Source organism: Pygocentrus nattereri, chromosome 10 (genome assembly GCF_015220715.1).
Source record: "Pygocentrus nattereri isolate fPygNat1 chromosome 10, fPygNat1.pri, whole genome shotgun sequence".
Taxonomy (NCBI): Eukaryota; Metazoa; Chordata; class Actinopteri; order Characiformes; family Serrasalmidae; genus Pygocentrus; species Pygocentrus nattereri.
This window is the reverse complement of record NC_051220.1, coordinates 3,788,038-3,806,986: the sequence shown is the minus strand read 5'-3', so window position 1 is coordinate 3,806,986 and position 18,949 is coordinate 3,788,038. Positions and strand designations below refer to the sequence as shown.

The 18,949-nt window shown below is 40.6% G+C and overlaps 1 protein-coding gene across 2 annotated transcripts in view; it reads left to right on the top strand.

The window, feature by feature from the left end:
• Window positions 1–15,076, top strand: part of ttc27 (tetratricopeptide repeat domain 27) — a 100,175-nt gene extending 85,099 nt beyond the window's left edge. For both annotated transcript variants that reach the window (XM_017702567.2, XM_017702568.2), the window contains exons 17-20: window positions 6,397–6,594; window positions 7,844–7,955; window positions 13,855–13,955; window positions 14,634–15,076. In XM_017702567.2, the coding sequence (XP_017558056.2) occupies window positions 6,397–6,594; window positions 7,844–7,955; window positions 13,855–13,955; window positions 14,634–14,759 (537 nt within the window). In that variant the 3' untranslated portion in view covers window positions 14,760–15,076. The remainder of the gene's footprint in view (window positions 1–6,396; window positions 6,595–7,843; window positions 7,956–13,854; window positions 13,956–14,633) is intronic.
• The last annotated feature ends 3,873 nt before the right edge of the window (window positions 15,077–18,949 follow it).

The window sequence follows — 18,949 nt, the reverse complement described above, 5'->3', positions numbered from 1 at the left end:
TTACTTTGTTTCTGAGTCAGAAAAGTTGACATGAATGCCTCTAACACATCTAGTAGCATATCTTCGTCTTTCATAATACGATTGCGTGCTCTAAGCAGAGCTACTGGGATATTTCAGTACGTTCTGAGATGTGCTTCTTTATTAAGGTCTTTGCTGCGGCCGAATTGCACCATCTTGTCGAAATATCCTGCCATAGCACATATTTATAGGTGGAGCTCGTCATAAAACTGTAGGTAGGATAAATCACACAGACCTCAAGTCAGCTTCTTATTTGCCAGCTTCTTGTTCGAATTTTCCTGTTCCAGCTTAAATGGTGCAGATCAATTTTGGTGCCTCAGGCCACTGAGGCGCTCAGACAGAAATTTGAAGAAGCTTGCGACTAAGAAGCTGACTAAATGAAATGTTTAAAACCCTGTGCTTCTACACAGTACTGTTGATATGGGCATGCTCAGTAGGACCACTTGATGAGAAGGATAGATTGTTAGATTATTTGCTAATTAAATATATGCTAATTAAGTTGCTACAATAAGGATAATATTTGTGCCCTTCATTTTATAGGTCTATTTTTGGAAAAAAAATGAATTAATTATTCTCTGTATTATTCAGTATGTTATCTATTCAGTATCACACAACACAAAAGCACGTAACAGTTGAACACGGGTAACCCCTTCTGCTTCATTTTTTGGGGGGGCTAAAATTTATCCTGTGGTTGTTTCATTCATTCATTCATACAACCAGTGTGTTTATGAATTTGTGAAGTTATGAAAGCACAAAATTGCACAAGATCAAGCCTCTTAATTTTGCTTGCAAACTGTGTCGGATTGATGCATTTAACTTTAAAATCTCTAAAAATGTCTTTCAGTGGAGATGCCCCTGGACCCTCCTAAAGGTGAGGTACGCCCACCATAGCATCAAATCCTGTGGGAACACTGAACTGTCCACCCCAGTGTTCAGACCTCAGCATCTTTAAATATGTTTGAGATACCTTGGATCGTGTGTGAAATTGTAACAAGCTTCTAAGATTGAACTTTGGAGCTATGGAAAATGATCTGTGCAGATTTCATTGAGAAACTTAAAAGCAAGTGTCTTGAAAAAAACTAACTGAGGCACAGATTGAAGACACTACATACCGAAAAATGTGATGATACATTTAGTCTTTGAGGTTTGTGTGTAATTTTGTGTTAAAATATGTTTTTTATTTCTTCCTTATGCTGCAAAATGAAACGCTTCTACTTATTGGTTGTTTTGACTATAAATTGAATAATTGAAGGGTGATGTCTGACTTTAGCACAGTGCCTGATTGGATTGTTGCAGAAAGCAGAGTATGTGGGTGTGAGGCCAGGTACTGAAGTGTTTATGATTCTGATCTGAATGGTTAGGTGGCTGGTAGAGGTAGACAGGCAGGAGTCTGGCTCGTATCCTGAACACACCACACACATACACATGTCTCATTTTTGTGTGTGTGTGTGTGTGTGTGTGTGTGTGTGTGTGCCTTCCTTAATCTTGCTGTCGCTGAAAGAACTGAAAGAGAGGTTTGTCAAGGTTCTGTATTTGCACTTGGGCTGAATTGTGTTCACACACACACATGCATGTCCCTCTCACCAACTGATAGTGGTTGATAGAACTTTATCTCTGTCCCACACATTTGAAGTAATTTGAAATTTGAAAATGGTTGAAATTTTGTAGAATGTATAGCCTAAAGTAGTTTTGATGGTCCTAAGAAGAAAGGCCAAATGTTTAATAGGCTGAAATGTTTTGGTATGTGAGGAATGTGCCATCTTCATCCAAGATAAGGCACCAATGACTGCCAGCTAAGAGTGCTTAGTTTAGGGGATGCTGTTATATTAGAGACTATTTTGTAAATTTTTTTATTTAAAGAATATAGTACTGTGCAAAGTCAGAGATCACCCTTTATACACATTATTCTCTGTCAAATCAGCCTTTAAGATCAACTTAACTTTTTCAGAAGATATTTTTGAGAATCCACTTGCAGAAGGAAGGGAAAACGTCAAAGAGTGCAAAATAAGATTTCCAAAATACAGAGAAAGTGGGACTCCTAACAACCGTTCAAGACCTCGTACACCACCAGAACATTACCGTCACATAAACAGTACTTGGAGCATTCATCTTTGTGGGATAAGATAAAATGAAGCTCCACTCTTGCTTTAAATTTGAAAAAATCTGTAGTTGTCTCTGTCCATCCTTCCACTGTGAGAAGACAACTCAGCGCTGTGGGTCTGAATGGATATGTAGCTGTCAAGAAGCCATTACTGAGAAAAGGAAATAGGCAAAAAAAGCAGCTCATGCAAAGAAGCTGTTCAGGTCATCAGAACAATTGATTGGCCTACCCAGGGTCCAGACCTCATCGAACGTGTTTGAGACTATTTGGATTATGAGAAGCAGAAAATGCAACCAGCTTCTAAAACTGAGCTTTGGAGGTGTGGAAAAATTTCCTGCACATTTCTTTGAAAAGCTGAAAGCGAGTCTCCTGAAAAGAGTGGAAACTGTAAAAATGGTGATGGGTGGTCTGTGACTTTTGCAAAGTTGCTATATATTAAAAGCATATTGGTAAATCAATAATGAACAAATCATTTTAAAAAATAATTTACGTTGGATAATCGCTAAGATTGATATTGGTATAACAGCTACCAAAAAAAAAAATAATGGTGTGCAGCCCTATAACTAATACAGTCTGTATGTTGAACGGACTTTGAGATAGTTAGGGATTTTCTTGCTTTTTCAGTGAATTGGGTGGAGTCCATGCATCGTAGAGTCATTAAACACACACACACACACATAGAGGACCTTATGCAGGAGGTAGTATCATTGCCTTGCTGTATGAGAATAAACATTCTCACACACACAAACACAAAAGTATTCAAACTCCCTCATAATGACGGTTACCGGATGTGGTCAAAGCTTCAGTTGCAATTAAACACAGTGACAGTAGAGGAACAGGGAGATTTGCTTTGGCGTCTGAGGAGAAAGCTCTGTCTCAGCACCTCCACAGTGTCCTGCTGGACTTCTCTTTGAGTGCGCACCGCACATACATACACACACACACACACACACACACACACACACACACACACACACACACACACACACACACACACACACACACACACACACACACACACACTCTCCTACCCCCACAAGCCAGCAAACCCCAAGGGAGAAGAGTCCTGTATTTATACACAGATGCACACAATTATGCTTCATACTGTATTAGGGCTGTTAACTGGGCACAGAAGTTAGTTTGTCAAATCTATTACAGTTTTAAATGCGTTAATTTTCAAGAGGGTCACAAAACTGTGGTAAAAGCCACACCAAGTAATTTCACTGTACACAAAAATTTATTCTTTTTTGCCAGCTTCATTTAATCACCAGTGGAAGTAAATATAATTTCTTACTGTACTTAAGCACAGATACACAAAAAGTACTTTACTGAAGTTTCTCCGTTCTGGGCGACTTTTTCCTTTCACTCCACTACATTTCAGAGTCTAATTTCCGACTTTTTCCTCCTACATTTTGAGAAATCTGTCGTTCCTTTTGGTTTCTGTGTGTATAAAAACGTAACATGTCAAAACGAAAGAAGCGCAAAGCCAGAGCACCAATCAGGGCCCAGCGGTCACTTTGTTTAGAGCTGGTTTTGACCTGTTGGTCATACCGACCCAGTGCAGCACGCGGTTCAACGTCAGCGCAGCAGCGTAAAACTTTGGGAGAGTCTGTTCAACATAAATGATGAACTAACCTAACTTTGTGTAAATAGAGCACAATATAGAAATATGTCCACATATGCAGTCGAGACTGACGTGGCTTTTTTCTGAATTTCTACAAACACCATTTCATTTTATAGTAAATGAGTTTGGGCTGGGTGGCGTGGTGGTTAGCACTGTCGCCTCACAGCGAGGAGGGCCTGGGTTCGATTCCCCGGCCGGGCGACCGGGGTCCTCTCTGTGTGGAGTTTGCATGTTCTCCCAGTGTCTGCATGGGTTTCCTCCAGGTTCTCCGGTTTCCTCCAGAGGAAGAAACTGAAACTTTGCTTGTGTGTAAAAAGTGATTTCAGAGCCACTCGGTTCTCCCTGATGGAAACTGTTTACCTTCAGTGTTTTGTGCTTATGATCATTTTAATAGACGTCAGCGTCACTAATTAATGACGTTCTATTAAAAGACTGGTTTACCAAGAGAGACGCTGGAGGACTTTCACCTGAAATGAGATCATGAAGCCAGTCTGGTTATAAAAATGATAACAGGACCAGATCAGAGCCAGAATTACTCTTTTAATACTTTTACTTTATACTTAAGTACATTTGAAGGTAAATACTTTAGTACTTTTTCTCAAGTGGAGGTCTAAAGGGAGGAACTTCTACTTTTACTATTTTGATTATTTTACCTTGGGTATCTACTTTAACTCAAGTACATGATTTGTGTGCTCCATCCACCAGTCTTAATCACACACCTGAGGCCAGATGTCCATTCAGGCGCTTATTTGAAACCACTTTGCTGTGCCGTAGTAAAACAAATGAACGTGTGTGTGTGTGTGTGTGTGTGTGTGCTTGTTTATTTTTAAGTCAATATATTTTAAAGCAGTTTTCCAAAATGTAGCTCTTCTAGACAGACAGGATGAAGCCTAAACTCTTTGGCACTTCCTGGCTACAGCTGTGGCACATGGACAAGCTTTTTAGAATTGCTGTCTGCATGCGTGTGTGTTTGTCCTTCATGAGAGTTTGTGTTATGTTGTGAGCACTTTGTCCTGCTTAACCACAAGCGTTTTTCCCTCATGTTGCTTTAATACAGTCCACACCCTCTGCGTGACTTGGCCTCTATGTGTGAACGTGTGTATGTGTGCGAGTATGCTGTGGCAACCCAGCAGGGAGCGGGCTTGCCATGCATTAGTGAGCCCGTGAGCTGAACTTTAAACACAGACAGGACAGAGCCAGGAGGGAAATCTCCATCAGATGGTGAGGAGAGACAGGGAAAGACACACACATTAAGAGTCAGTCCAACAGCCATATACAGAAACAGACAGACAAACAGAAAGAGAGAAACTGTCAGGAAGGAATGCAGAGAGACACTGAATGGTGGATAATGGCAGAGATTGCAACGTCCAGATTAGATCTTTGTTTACATAATTTGGATTATTAGACTAGACGTCAGTATGTGGTCATATACTAAAATGGTTTTGTTGATCATATAATTTGGCTGCTTGCCTAATGTAATCAAAGAGACAAGATAAACAAGCAGATTTCTACTGTTACAGCTTCAGTTTGATCAAACTGTGAAGTGATTTAGTACTGCATAGACATGGGAAATCTGACAAAGACAGATTAATAAATTGCAGTCAACATTATTAATAAGCAGAAAACCTGGCAGAGGCAGTATATTGTTTGCGTTCACCCAGACAGAGGTCAACCAAATTCTGCACGGTGTCCCTATCGCTATTGTCGGAAGAAAACCTCGTATCTCCATTTTTTACGTCGTTCAGTTTTTGACATCATTTGAAAAATACCTGTTACCCTTTACATTGTCTGTAAATTTAATGATGAATAGACCAAATTAAACTGCAAAACATTACTTTGAAAAAAGTCTGATTCCTTTGACTTATTTTAAAAATAAATTGTTTTTCCTTCTCCTGTTAAGATACCATTTTGGAGATACAAGGTTTTCTTCTGACAGCAGTGCTGTGCTTTTTGATATTCTGACTATGGCTTGGAAAGGGCAAGATATGGCAATAATATTGAAAGTCCCAATGTATCAGTTGTAGCTTTTTTACCAACCAGTTCTATACTGTTAACTACATTTCTTCCATATTTGGTGATTTGGCAACGCTCTTTGGGGAAGGCTAGGCTGAAATCCCAAATGCTCAAATGTTTGTTGTTTTGACCGGGTCAACTAACATGTTTACTCTAAGCCATTTTCTTAGATATAACTGTCCCTTAGAAATCACCTTTTGTTGTAATTTTTGTTTTGTTTAGTTTTTTTATTCTTCTGCTGGTATTGAGTGAATATTGCCTTTGTGCTGAGAACATGTCTACTACAAAATCAGAGTGCCACCTTATTTAGAATGTTTGTGTGTTGTTTGTTTGGACTAATAAAAGCCTAGTTATTGTATCCTTGGATTTACTATTATGTGTTAAGAACAGTAAGCAAATAATGAAAGCTGTAGCCTTATTTAGCCTAATTTTTTTACCACGTTGATTAGTTTAATATATAAGGATTAATATCAAGTGAAGTGCAGCACATCTGCCATTTCAAATAGTTGGGTCATATTAATTCTATTATTTTTCATATTATGTCTTATTTAGCTAGAGGAAGTTTTAACAGAACAGGATTGTGCTGTTAAATTGTTGGTTACCACAAACACAGCCGCTAAAGTCGCTCTATGTCTTGCAGATCCTTGAAATCCTGGTAAGGGCCGTGATCGAAAACCTCACAGATCACCGTGGCGACCAGGCGTCCAGCTTAAAACCTAAACTACAAGAACTCTTAGGCCGGGTCTCCGCCCGCTGCAGCACCGACGCCCAAATATGGAGGCAGTATGCTCGTCTCTATGGTGATGGGCATAGCAACAACAAGGAGGACAATGAGAAGGTGGGCTTGGACAATTAGTGCTTAACGAAGGTCATTTTCCTTCCAGTGTACTTCAGTCTTATGTTTTTTACTAAAACAAATGGGCAGTTCACACAGTTCTTCAGATGTCTTCCTGTCTTAAATGCCTTTTATTTAGTGTAGTGTCAAGCACAATATTGTACTTAAAGTAATTGACTCCCTGCTATCTTTTTAGCAACCACATTAGTCATAAGCAATATGGAATCTAGTGTTTAGTCTAGCTAAGATAATCTATAATGCAGTAATTATGAAAGGGTCTTTTGTGTTTAAATGTTTTTTTAAACAAATATAGAGGCGACCCCAAGAACCATCTATTGCGATATATTCCTCAGTGTTGTGTGAGAGTAATTGAGTTAGTGCCTGTATGAATCCTGAAGGATGTAAACTTCATTTATGAAAAATGTTTTGTTTGGCTGAAATGCTGAGCTTTGTGAATGTATCCTTTTGTGCTTTGGATATGTTCATTATGCTTTATAGGTATATGAATGTGCTGCTGTGTAAGATTTATGGGAGTTTGTCTAGGTTCATTTCTCTGAGTGTGTGTGTGACTTGATTGCTTTATTTGTATGTGTTTGTGAGCAATGCACACTCACCAGTTTCTCCTCAGGTAAACCCTATACATACATATTTTTCAAATTGGTTTGTATATTACTGTGCTACAGTATACAGTACTTTAAATATAACATTTTTCAAAGGAGCGCCTGAACATTTTTGGTACTGAAGCATGTTTGTGAATTATAAATACAATATATATGCCATAGAGATGTTTCTGTAATTCTGGCTGCAAATTCTTAATTTTCTGACAGTATTTTTCCTGAGACCTGAAGCTATTTTGTCCGAAACTTGATGCTGTGGTCTGAGGATGTCCTAAAATATATACTGTTTCAATTAGCTTTTTGTACAGCTGTGACATCTGTCTGCCTCAATGGCAAACAATGCAACCAAGCACCAGCACAGCTTAACCACATGTTGAAAAAGTACACAATGTTCATGTGTGGGAATCTTAATGTGGAAAAAAAAAATGATTCATGTTTTTTTCATACTGGTAAATTAGTTGTTGTTCTAATTGAGTAAGCCATCACCAGTTACAGGCCTAACACCACATGAAGGGTTCACCACTTGATTTTAATATTGTACAAGTCAAATGGCAAACACAAGTGGTAATATAATTGAAATTACATGTGTTGTCCCTTTTGTGGGTTTGTTAACCCCTGTGTGTCTGTGTTTGCAGGCATTGCAGTTCCTGTCTAAGGCCCACCGGTGTGAGATGCAGACAGCAGGCTGGGAAAAGGAGACCAGCAGCTTTAAAGCTGTACTAAAGGGAGCCATCGACATGGCCACCGGTGAGACCACATACAGACATACGCACACATTTCCTGCTTACTTAGTACCTCACTGCTGCCTCTCAGTCACTCAGAGGTTGCTGAAGGGCTGTGTCCCTGGTGAGAGGAGCAAAGCCACCGCTGAACTCACCATTCAAGCTAGCTCTCGCTGTCTCTCTCTTCTCCCACACCCACGCAGCGTAATGAATAACTTCTAGTCAAGCAAATTCTCTCATGAGGGAATTTGTGCATCTGCCTTCTTGGAGGTCCAAGAAAGCAGGCTTTGTCAATTAACTCAGATAAACTCAAGCCTGTCCATTAGGAGGAGAGCTCAAGGTCACTTCTGTTGGACAGTCCTCACCTTGAACTTAAAGCCACAGGAAACCTAAATCTGTATTCTCTTTCTAAGTAGGTTAATCTGGCTCCTGTTGGCACACAGTATACATGTATGCAGTATGTCCTGTGGTTAACGTTCCAGTGCCCAATAAATGGCTCATGTATTTTGCCGAAATTCTCCCCTTATGATATAAAAAGCATCCTATTCTTGAGTGCTTATGTAAGCATTACACTCACATAGAGCCGGGCGATATGGCCATGTTTCTGTACCAATATTTAGAAGACACTTATCCAAACCACCTCCACGAGATTTAGAAAGAAATGGCTGAAAGCGGCCGGAGGAGAGCGAGGCTGCAGCGTCAAGAAAAAGTCTGAAAGCATCCAAGAATGCAAAACATGCAAAAAGACCCAGTCCGAATAACATGCACTTTTACGTTTTACGCTCTGGGTTATGAGCCCAGCTGTCAGTCAGTGAAGCTTCATAATCACTCCTGTGACACTGGAGAAGATGAAGCTGAAGCCTCCGAGAGTGACTAGCGTTCATTGTAAGTCGTGATTGTTTACCTCTGGATATGAGCACCATGTGAAGGAATGTGAAGCACTGGTCTTTTGCACATGCAGTTCAGTTTTGGAGCTCATCTGTTCAGACTGATGTCGTATGCAGATCACATTTAAAAGGCAATGTAAACAGCCAAATAAAAAAAAAATCAGATTTGGTGTGAAAATCCGGTTTGGGCCACTTTTACCTGCTGTGTGAACACAGTCTAAGGTATCCAACCTTACTGAGAAAATCCTTTGTAAAATACCCCCGATCTCTTTTTCTTTCTCTGCACATACACACACACACACACACACACACACACACAGAGGTCAAAATGGATAAAAAGCTTGTTTGTCGCTTCTTGCTCTTTGTGTGTTCTCCATCCATCACTCCATTAGACAAAAAGAGCTCACACTGCCACATTAAACAGGATAGAGTGTGTGTGTGTGTGTGTGTGTGTGTGTGTGTGTGTGTGTGTGTGTGTGTTTATTTGAGAGTGCATTTGTAACAGCAGGATGGTCAGAGTAAAGACTTTTGGGTCTGGATGAGCTGAATAACAATGTGAATGGCAACTGATCTCTTGCTCTGTCACTGCCAATTACCGTGTGTATCCTTCTTGTGTTTGACACACATGCACCTGTAGCATCTCACACACACACACACACACACACACTCTTATACATGCTCACTCACCACCTTTTGTCCTTCAGGGAGAAGCCACTGAGCTGTTTATCTTAATGATTTATAAAGGGGCTGTCTGAGTTAATGTAGCAGAACCCTGCGGTCCCCTGAAGTGCCATCCCACTCCATCCTGCCCTGCTTACTGTGTTTGTATGTTTGTGTTCATGAGTCTGTGTGTTTTTTCATGTGGGCTCCTTCGTCTGTAGCCTGTGCTTTATTGTGTGCTTTTTGAAGTGTTCTGTATCCTTTTGTCTGAGTATGTGTTTTGGAAAAGGACGCTATACATCTGCGTCCCCTCATTTGTCTGTAGCCTGTCCTTTAATATATATATATATATATATATATATATATATATATATATATGTGTGTGTGTGTGTGTTTTAATTGTTCTGTATCTTTGTGCCTGTGGTTGTGTATGTGTTGTGCAAAAGCTATACATCGATAAATCACATCATTTTGCCCTTTGCTGCTGGTGGTTGTGTGGTCAGGGCAGATACAGGCTTGAAAATGGCCTGCACCCCAGGAAAATGGCTTGGTTTACTTGGAACAGGAGACTAAACACATGCAACATGTCTAAGTGTATTTCTCAAGAGACAGGAGTCTGTAAAATTTACAGCCATGAACACGATTGACCTATCCATGGTCTGCCCACAGCTTTTTTCACAACTTTTGTGAGGTTGGACAAGCATTTGACAAAGTTCCTCACCCTGTTGCTTTTAGGTTGAGGTTTAGTTTAACTACAGCATTGAGTTTCTAGCTTAAAATGCCTCTATCAAGCTGGAAAGTGTTCTTGTAGCAAATCTTGTTGGAAATGACAACACATATGCCACCATGCTAATATTAGCTCAATTAATAACAAAGCTGAACACGCAAAATAACAGTGTGGCCTTTCATATGCATATAAAAATAAATATCATTTGAGATGAACACATTTATGTTCTCACAAAACAAGAGTTAGGGGTGGGTAACGTGACAATATTTTATTGTTGTAGGAGCCAAAATGCTTCCTAAAAGCTCTAGGGACGAGCATAGTGTTTTGTTTTAATGTATATGGTTAAATATTATGTTAATCCAATTGCTTTACCTTAATGTACTGGCTTTTATACTGTGCAGAGTTTTTCACTGCGGTCACGTGTGACCCACAGATGGTTTTTTCTTTTTTTTTGCGTTTTTCCTTAAAGAAAACGAAGGAGCTGCATGGTTTTCTGACCGTGTTGTCGTGTCACCGTGCTGTGGACTAAATTTAGATTCAGGAACATTTGGAACTAGGACACAAGTCTGTTAAGCTGTATTTTTATTTTGCAACTGAAATGGAGCAATAAAGTCAAGAACTGTATCAAAGACTCACTCGGTTCTGGTGGATAGGCTACCAGTGTGGAACACGCCTCAGTTATGCGGCTCAGCCTGTACTTTCGATTTGAAACCGTACAGTTGTTATTGTGGTCATTTTTGGTATTGTGATGCACAGTGTGAATTTCTGAACATGTATATTGTCAGTACTTAAAGAACACTCACCAATTACGTTTCATTACAAAGAGAGCATAAATGGGCCTGTTAATTGAATTTCATGTAGAACAGTGTGAAACTCTTTTTGTCTCTGTGTCAAAATACTGTGATGCGTGTCATGGAGTGTGAAAATGATCTTAATTATCACGGAGTTGTTCTCTACAATTTCTCATTATGTTGAATGGCATATTTTGACGATGTTCTGCACACCTTGCAGCTGTTACAGCACATTCATCCATCGCATGAGTAAATCATTTGGCTTTGGTTTCTTAATGACCATTATCATGACTTGGAGATCACTTAACCATACAGGCCTAAGTTTATGTTTTGTTTCATGTATCTTTAACCACCAGCTGTAGCATGAAGTAGGTTAAGCTGATGCTGTGAAATGGAATAAATATGATTAAGTGCTGAGTTGTTTTGGTTGATTTTAAATAGAGATTTACTTGTTTTTCTTTAAGGAAATAGAAGTCATACGGGGCATTTTTGATAGCTAGCAGCCTGATTTGATGGTGTTCACTGGTGCGACAGTTATTGCAGTGATTAACTGTAAGCTGTATAAAGGTCATACTCTAATCATGACTTTACTAATAGTCAATCTCTCACAGGCTTAATGTAAACTTTGCTGTGAACTCATGTGCGTGTGTCAGTGTATGTGTGAGAGAGAAACCCATATGGGGACACAGGAGTCCACTTTCCCTGTGGTTGATGGCTAAGCAGAAAAATTATGCTGTCTAGGTCCAGCAGGGTGAACAGGTTGAGGGAAATTAAACACATACGCACATAGTAGCGGAAGGCTGTTAGAGCCCGATTGATATATAGGCTGAAATTGATGACCCCCCGGGGTTTTAATAAATGCATAAAATTAATTTTTGTTGGAATTCATCATCTTTAACATTAACTCCAACATTACCATAGCAATAGCTAACATGACGGTGACTTTTTTAAAGAATGGTGAGCAGTTCTATGATGTTTTGTTAAAATATGGCTTTACTGCCAGTGGCAGTGCTGAGAATAGAAAGGAATCAGATAATAATGAAGTAAAAAAATAACAAAGTAGAAAGTTAAAGAGTTAAATGGAAGTAAAAATTGTGTGTCTGGAATACGATTTTTAGAGGAATGTGGTGTTCTGTCAGTTTCCATAACAGGGAGACATTACAAGTTTATTCTTTACCAGGAAGAACTCATTTAGAAAACACATTCAGAACATTTTAATTATTGGTTTCATTGTTATTGATCAGTAATTAATCTACAGGGTCAATTAATCAAAGCCTGATGAAGATGGAGGAGGTAGGCAGGCCAGAATGATTAAAAATCTTCAATCTGACTTTATCTTACAAAAAACGAGGATCTTTTTACATCATTCTCTGGTTTGACCAAGTGGGGAAAAAGTGGAGTAGACATGGTGGCAAAAAGGAACACATCAGTGTTTGGTACTGAAGCCTGCTTGTTAATTGTAATTACATTGTATGTAGTCATGGGCAGTCGTGGGCTGAAGGTTAGGGAACCATAACCCAGTAAGGTTGCCGGTTCGAACCCCAGAGCCAACATGTGACTGAGGTGTCCTTGAGCAAGGCACCTATGCCTCAACTGCTCCCTGGGCACTGCGGCTAGGGGCCACTGCCCTTAGTGTGTGTGCTCACTAATGTGTATGTGGTGCTTCACTTCATGGATGGGTTAAATGCAGAGGTGAAATTTCCCCTTTGCGGGACTAATAAGGGTCACTTTATTTAATTTGTATTGTAGCACAGCATGTGCTACCCTGGGCACAATGAGGACGCTGGAGGCAGGCTTCAGGGATGGAGCAGCCAGTTTACTTTATTTTTCACTCTAAATACAACCAAACAAACAATAAAACCAATCCAAAGCTGGCCAAAGCAAGACTTTTCAGTCCTTTTCTCCACACTAAGCTTTTCAGCTCTTCAGTCTTCCGTTGTTGTTGCTGCTGCTCATCCCTCTCTCCCTCAGTGCTGTTTTTAAAAGGTGCCCGAGCCGAGAGGGAACGAGAGCTCGTTGCTCTGCCTCCTCATTACTGCCCCCACTCCGCAGCTTGTTTACCTGGATTGAACATGAAGCAAGTTAAAGTGGCCTCACTGCAGGAGCAGTCTGTGCTCCAGGAGGCGGGGCTTGGGACACTCACTCGCTGTTCTCTCCCTGCCGCCCACACTGGGGTTTGTTCTTGCTCTGAGTGCAGGCCCCATCTTCCTGTCTGCTCTCGCATCCATCATCAGGGCTCAGGGGACGGGCGCATGTTATATAATAATTGTGTTGCCTTTGATTCTGTGCACAAATTCTTAATTTGGCCACAAGATTCATTTATATCTGTCTACCCAGTTTGTGTTAAGACTGTGGGTTTCTGTTTAATGTTTAAGAAATATGATCGCTGAGATGAGTAATATTTCACAATTTACATTTGACAACTGACAGTCATATCTATGAGTGAGTCGTGGCTTAATTAAAATTAGGGAAGCATAAAATTAAAATCTGAAACCTACATGTAAAATATCAATAGATATTGGTTGTGTGGCACTAAAGGCAAGTTCTGGTATTGTATCATCTTCAAAGTAGCAGCAGGGTACTCGACAGTTGACGACCTTAAGTGACCACTGACCCGCAGAAGCTCTCTCTCCATCTTACTGCTCAGAGGCTGAGTGGAGTAAACTCGTCTGGTGCTTAATGTGTAGCGAATGACCTCTGACTCACACTGGTCCGAAGTCATTTAATAATCTCCCTTCTCTCTTGTCTCTTTTTGTCTCTATCTCACGCACACACACACTGCATCTTTCCTTTTTTCTCTGCTACTCTATCTCTCTCGCCCTCTTTCTCACTGTCTGTCGGTGACACACACACACACAGTCTCTATCAGCTGTAGCAGGGAGAAGAGTAATCCACAGGAGGCATTGCAGCTGTTGTCCTCGGCACGGCTAAGCCTGAAGAGTCTGGCCACCAAAGCAAAAGTCAGTACCGAAACTGCTCCTCCCACTCTGTCCACTGAAAGCAAAGCACCTCATCATTTTGTGAAGTTCTAAGCTCAAGTAACAAAATTATGCAAATTAGACACATTCATTTGTATAAGATTTTGATTGCTTCAAGCAAGAGCTCTTTTCACATTATATTCCACGAGTGCTGTGGTTCTTATTCTGAATGCAACTAATGCTAACCATACACTAGAAGACTTTGAAAAGACTTTTGATAGACTAACGTCTGACACCCTCTCACATCTAAAGACAGTGTCATGGTCTTTAGTCACGGACTAGTAAATAGTGACACTGCGAGAGTCCAAGACTGCAACTAGATTTTTGATGTTATTCCCCATCACACGTCCTTCCAATCTATAGTGGTACAAATGGGAACATGACACGAATCTGCTACAGTGAAATCGCTTGAAAAGTCATTTGGAACAAGGCCGGCATAATTTGCAATTCGTTCATAACTAACTCACTTCATATCTTATTCATAACTCAATGTTTTCTTAAAGCATTTACACAGTTGTCTGTCCACAGTTAATTTAAGGCCTGTGGTACCTGAACATCTTAATCGTTTTTGAAGTTCAGTCACTTGATTAAATATGTATTTTTTTTTTTTAGTGCCAGCATTTGCTTCATGCTCATATTTGTTTGATTTCCTGTCCTCAGCAACTCTACACTGATGTTTCTACTGGAGAAATCCAAGACGACATGAGAAATGATGTGACAGAACTGGAACAGCTTATCACAGAGCTCCAAGACCTGAGTGCTCAGCTGCGCAGCCAATCAGAATAGCCTTTTCACTGCAGGCAACATCTATTCTTTATCCAGCCTATACTATATTTATGGCATACCTTTTAGTCCTAGACAAAGACCAAGCCTAGTTATGGACTCTGCTCTGCCAAGGGCTGTTACTCAGTGTTCCATGCGGGCACCTCCACCTAGTGGAGCCCAATTTTTCTTTATGTCCAGATGTTATTGGTCGAGAACCAACAACAAAATGCAATTCTACCAGAACACGGAACTCCAGAGCACACAGGTAACATCAGTGATGTTAAGGCCTTGCACATGTAACAACTGCATGACCTTCTTAATAAATGCTTTTCTCTTTATCTTGTCTGGTTGCTTTTTTATGTACTTGTTTTTCTGATTTTGACTCCTGGAAGCCAAAAAAAAAAGAAAATAAACATCTGTTACAACTTTTTTTTGTGAAGAGACAGGTACATGGATTAGAAATTGTGATATGCACTTTGTATCACTGCTCTCCTGCCAGCCTGCAAGTCCCAGTCATGAGTTGCTATGACTGACCCTACAGTTAGATTACTGCTGTAAATGGCTCTTCAGTTAACAGCAATGCAGAGAGACACTGGAATAAGTGCATTCTCTTGTGCTAGGGGGTGGATTTACACTGCTTCAGAAACTTCTGCCTTGTTCTTCGTTCCATGATTTGTGGATGAGAGAGTCCTGTTGATATTTATCTCCGCCCTCGTAATGCAATTTTTTCTCCCTTAGATGGAATTTATTTTTGTTCTTACATAATTTCAAACTCCATTCAGAGCACATTTCAGAGGAGACAAAAGAGCTTTCCGGACTTTTTCAGAACGGTGTTATGGAGTTATTCCACAATGAGTTATTTTTCACCCGCTTACAGGGAAAACTTGGATGTTTCGAAGTCTTTCAATTAACCCTTTGTTATCTTGGCAGTGGTGTCCTGTTATGTCATTCTCCTGGGAAGGAAAGGAATTCAGTCCTCGGTTCAGTTCTCTGGCCAACTCAACCGCTTATATCTGTCTCACTGCATGCCTCCCATGAGACATTACATCGCTCTTATGTCATGTATGATTTATGAGACTATAATGAGGAAACTCTTCATTTGTGAGACGTTTGTCCAGCTACGTTCCAGAAAGTATCAGATTCTGTTCAGCTGTTGGAGCTTCAGTTACTGAAATGTTACGAAAGTGTTGTGAGAACATCGTCTGTTAGCTTGGAACTCTTGGAACGTGGGGAACCAGTGAACATGAGACTGACACTGAACAAACATCCTATGTCTGCATCCGAGACGGACCGACTTAAGTGATTCCAGAGATTACGTAATGGAGCTGAGTAACGAGTGTGATATTAATCCAGTAATGCCACGAGTGGCCTGCTGGTTATTATTACTGCCTTTTAAAAGAATGCATTCCCTTTCAAGCCTCTCGAATGAGAACGAGCGGAGATACGGTGGGTTCCTGCACCTCATGAAGAAGACAGACTGCACTGCACTTGGGCAGGAAATGGCAAAGGAGTCTCCGAGGTGAAAGCCGTACAGCATCACTGTTTCCTCCAGGTCTCTCCCACTCCATCCTTAATCAAACAGAATAGATCCTCTTCCAAACCCCGGCTGCTTGCCACCAATCATTTTATCGCTCCTTTTAGGGCAAGAGAATATGGCAATGTTTGTCAGTGGAAAAATGGTTACAATCATAATTAAAATTGTTTTATTTCAGCTGACCAGTTACAGTGAGGCACAGTGGATAATGAATACTGACGTCATAAGGAATGGGACTCACCCAGAGTGATGTTGAGGAAGCCCTAGGTAGCACTGCTAAGCTCACTGCCTGAAGGCAGGCTACAGTGCTCTGTGTAAGTGGGACATGACTCAGTGGCTGCCACGCTGATATTCTTAGGTGACATACCCTTCCAGGCAGGGTTACGAGCAGTGGTGGACGAAGTACACAAACCATGTACTTGAGTTAGATACCCAAGGTAAAATAATCAAAATAGTAAAAGTAGAAGTTCCTCCCTTTAGACCTCCACTTGAGTAAAAGTACTAAAGTATTTCCCTTCAAATGTACTTAAGTATAAAGTAAAAGTACTAAAAGAGTAATTGTGGCTCTGATCTGGTCCTGTTATCATTTTTATAACCAGACTGGCTTCATGAACTCATTTCAGGTGAAAGTCCTCCAGCGTCTCTCTTGGTAAACCAGTCTTTTAATAGAAGGTCATTAATTAGTGACGCTGACGTCTATTAAAATGATCAGAAGCACAAAACACTGAAGGTAAACAGTTTCCATCAGGGAGAACCGAGTGGCTCTGAAATCACTTTTTACACACAAGCAAAGTTTCAGTTTCAGATTTATTTACAACTTAGTTCCAAGTTTAAGTTGAATAAAAACTGGCTTTAAACTCAGGATCACAGATGAGCTCCTTTACTATGTTGATCTGTAGGCGTCTGTTCATAAACATAAACCAGCCCAAACTCATTTACTATAAAATGAAATGGTGTTTGTAGAAATTCAGAAAAAAGCCGCGTCAGTCTCGACTGCATATGTGGACATATTTCTATATTGAGCTCTATTTACACAAAGTTAGGTTAGTTCATCATTTATGTTGTACGCTGGGCCCTGATTGGTGCTCTGGCTTTGCGCTTCTTTCGTTTTGACATGTTGCGTTTTTATACACACAGAAACCAAAAAGAATGACAGATTTCTCAAAATGTAGGAGGAAAAAGTCGGATATTAGACTCTGAAATGTAGTGGAATGAAAGGAAAAAGTCCAGAATGGAGGAACTTCAGTACAGATACACCAAAAAATTACATTAACTAATTACATTTACTCAGTGACTGTCCACCACTGGTTACGAGACGACAGTGTGAAGTTGCTGGATAGCTGTGCAGGCTGTAGAGATTACCTCTGCCACCTAGTGTGACAGCTCCTGTTTTAATAGATGAACCTCTTTTATTCCTTAACAGAAGCAGACAAATAACTAGTCTGAATGAAGGATGTCCACAGTCAAGCCCGCATAACACCCCAAGACGCCGACTGGGCTGAACAGAGCAGCGAGTATCTTGTATTCAGACAGTTCACACAACTTGCACTTTTAATTGAGGTAATCGCTAGCAGGAGGGAATCTTTAGTGAAATCCACTTGAAATGTGCTTGTGTCAGCGGTTTGAGAAGTCTGCTGCACAGAAACTCAAAACCAAGGACATTGTAGCAGCTTATGAAAATATTTAGTTTTTTTACATCTAGACAAATGGGCCTCACAAGGAGTCAAGCTGTAACAGACTAGCTGTCCTGGAGCATGTCAAATTAGGGGCTGACTTGGTAACAGGAGTAGGGCTTTTTCACATTAAGTCAGCCATCCAGCTTCCTTCCATGATGCGGTCATTCATGACACCTACACATGTATCTACCTAGGTGGTTGCCTCACGTTTCTTGCTCTTTGAAATCATAACCGACACACACACACCTCTGTCGTTGAGCAGCACATGCTGTAACAGTGCCGCCTTAGCCTTGCTATAGCTGCACATGTTCTCAAGAGAGGCATCATGTTTGCAGATTGATAAAGGGGTTCCTAGTGTTATAGGATATCATCTGTGTGTCTTCATATATTTGCATCACAGTGGAACCAAATGGCTTCCTACAAGGAAACCTCTTATCAGGCCAAGTGGGAACCCTCAGGGGCGTTTCTTCCCAGTTATAATGACCGCCATGGGCACCAGTACTGCAACTGGTTGCACCCATGAAAAGAATTCATAGATGCTGGCCATAATGGAAAGTCAAAAGAAGCATGCCCTGGAGCTTAATGACAACGTGTGAGACAGGTTTTGGGGCTGTACTGGAAAAGTTTTTAATTCTGTTGAAGCCAAAAGCCTTGGATAACGCATAAGTGTGGAGAAAGAGGGTTGGGTGATGCTTCACAAAGCCTTCCATCGGAATTGTATCGGTAGACGAGAATCTAGCTTCAGTGAAATGAGCATTTCTGGTCTTCGTTAGATGACAACTCTGCCGTTCTAAAGGCTGGAATTGAGGCAGATGAGTTCCAAACCTTTTTGTTTGTTCCGCCAGTGCATGCAAGTGGGTGTTCAGTATTCCCTGGATTGACGCTTGTCAGAAAGATAGTGTTTGACGTTGGTTCTAAACCAGCAAGGTGTTCCTGCCTCTGTGACACCTGCTTTAAATAAGCCGTAAACAGGCAAGTATGACAGGCTGTCATAGGATTCT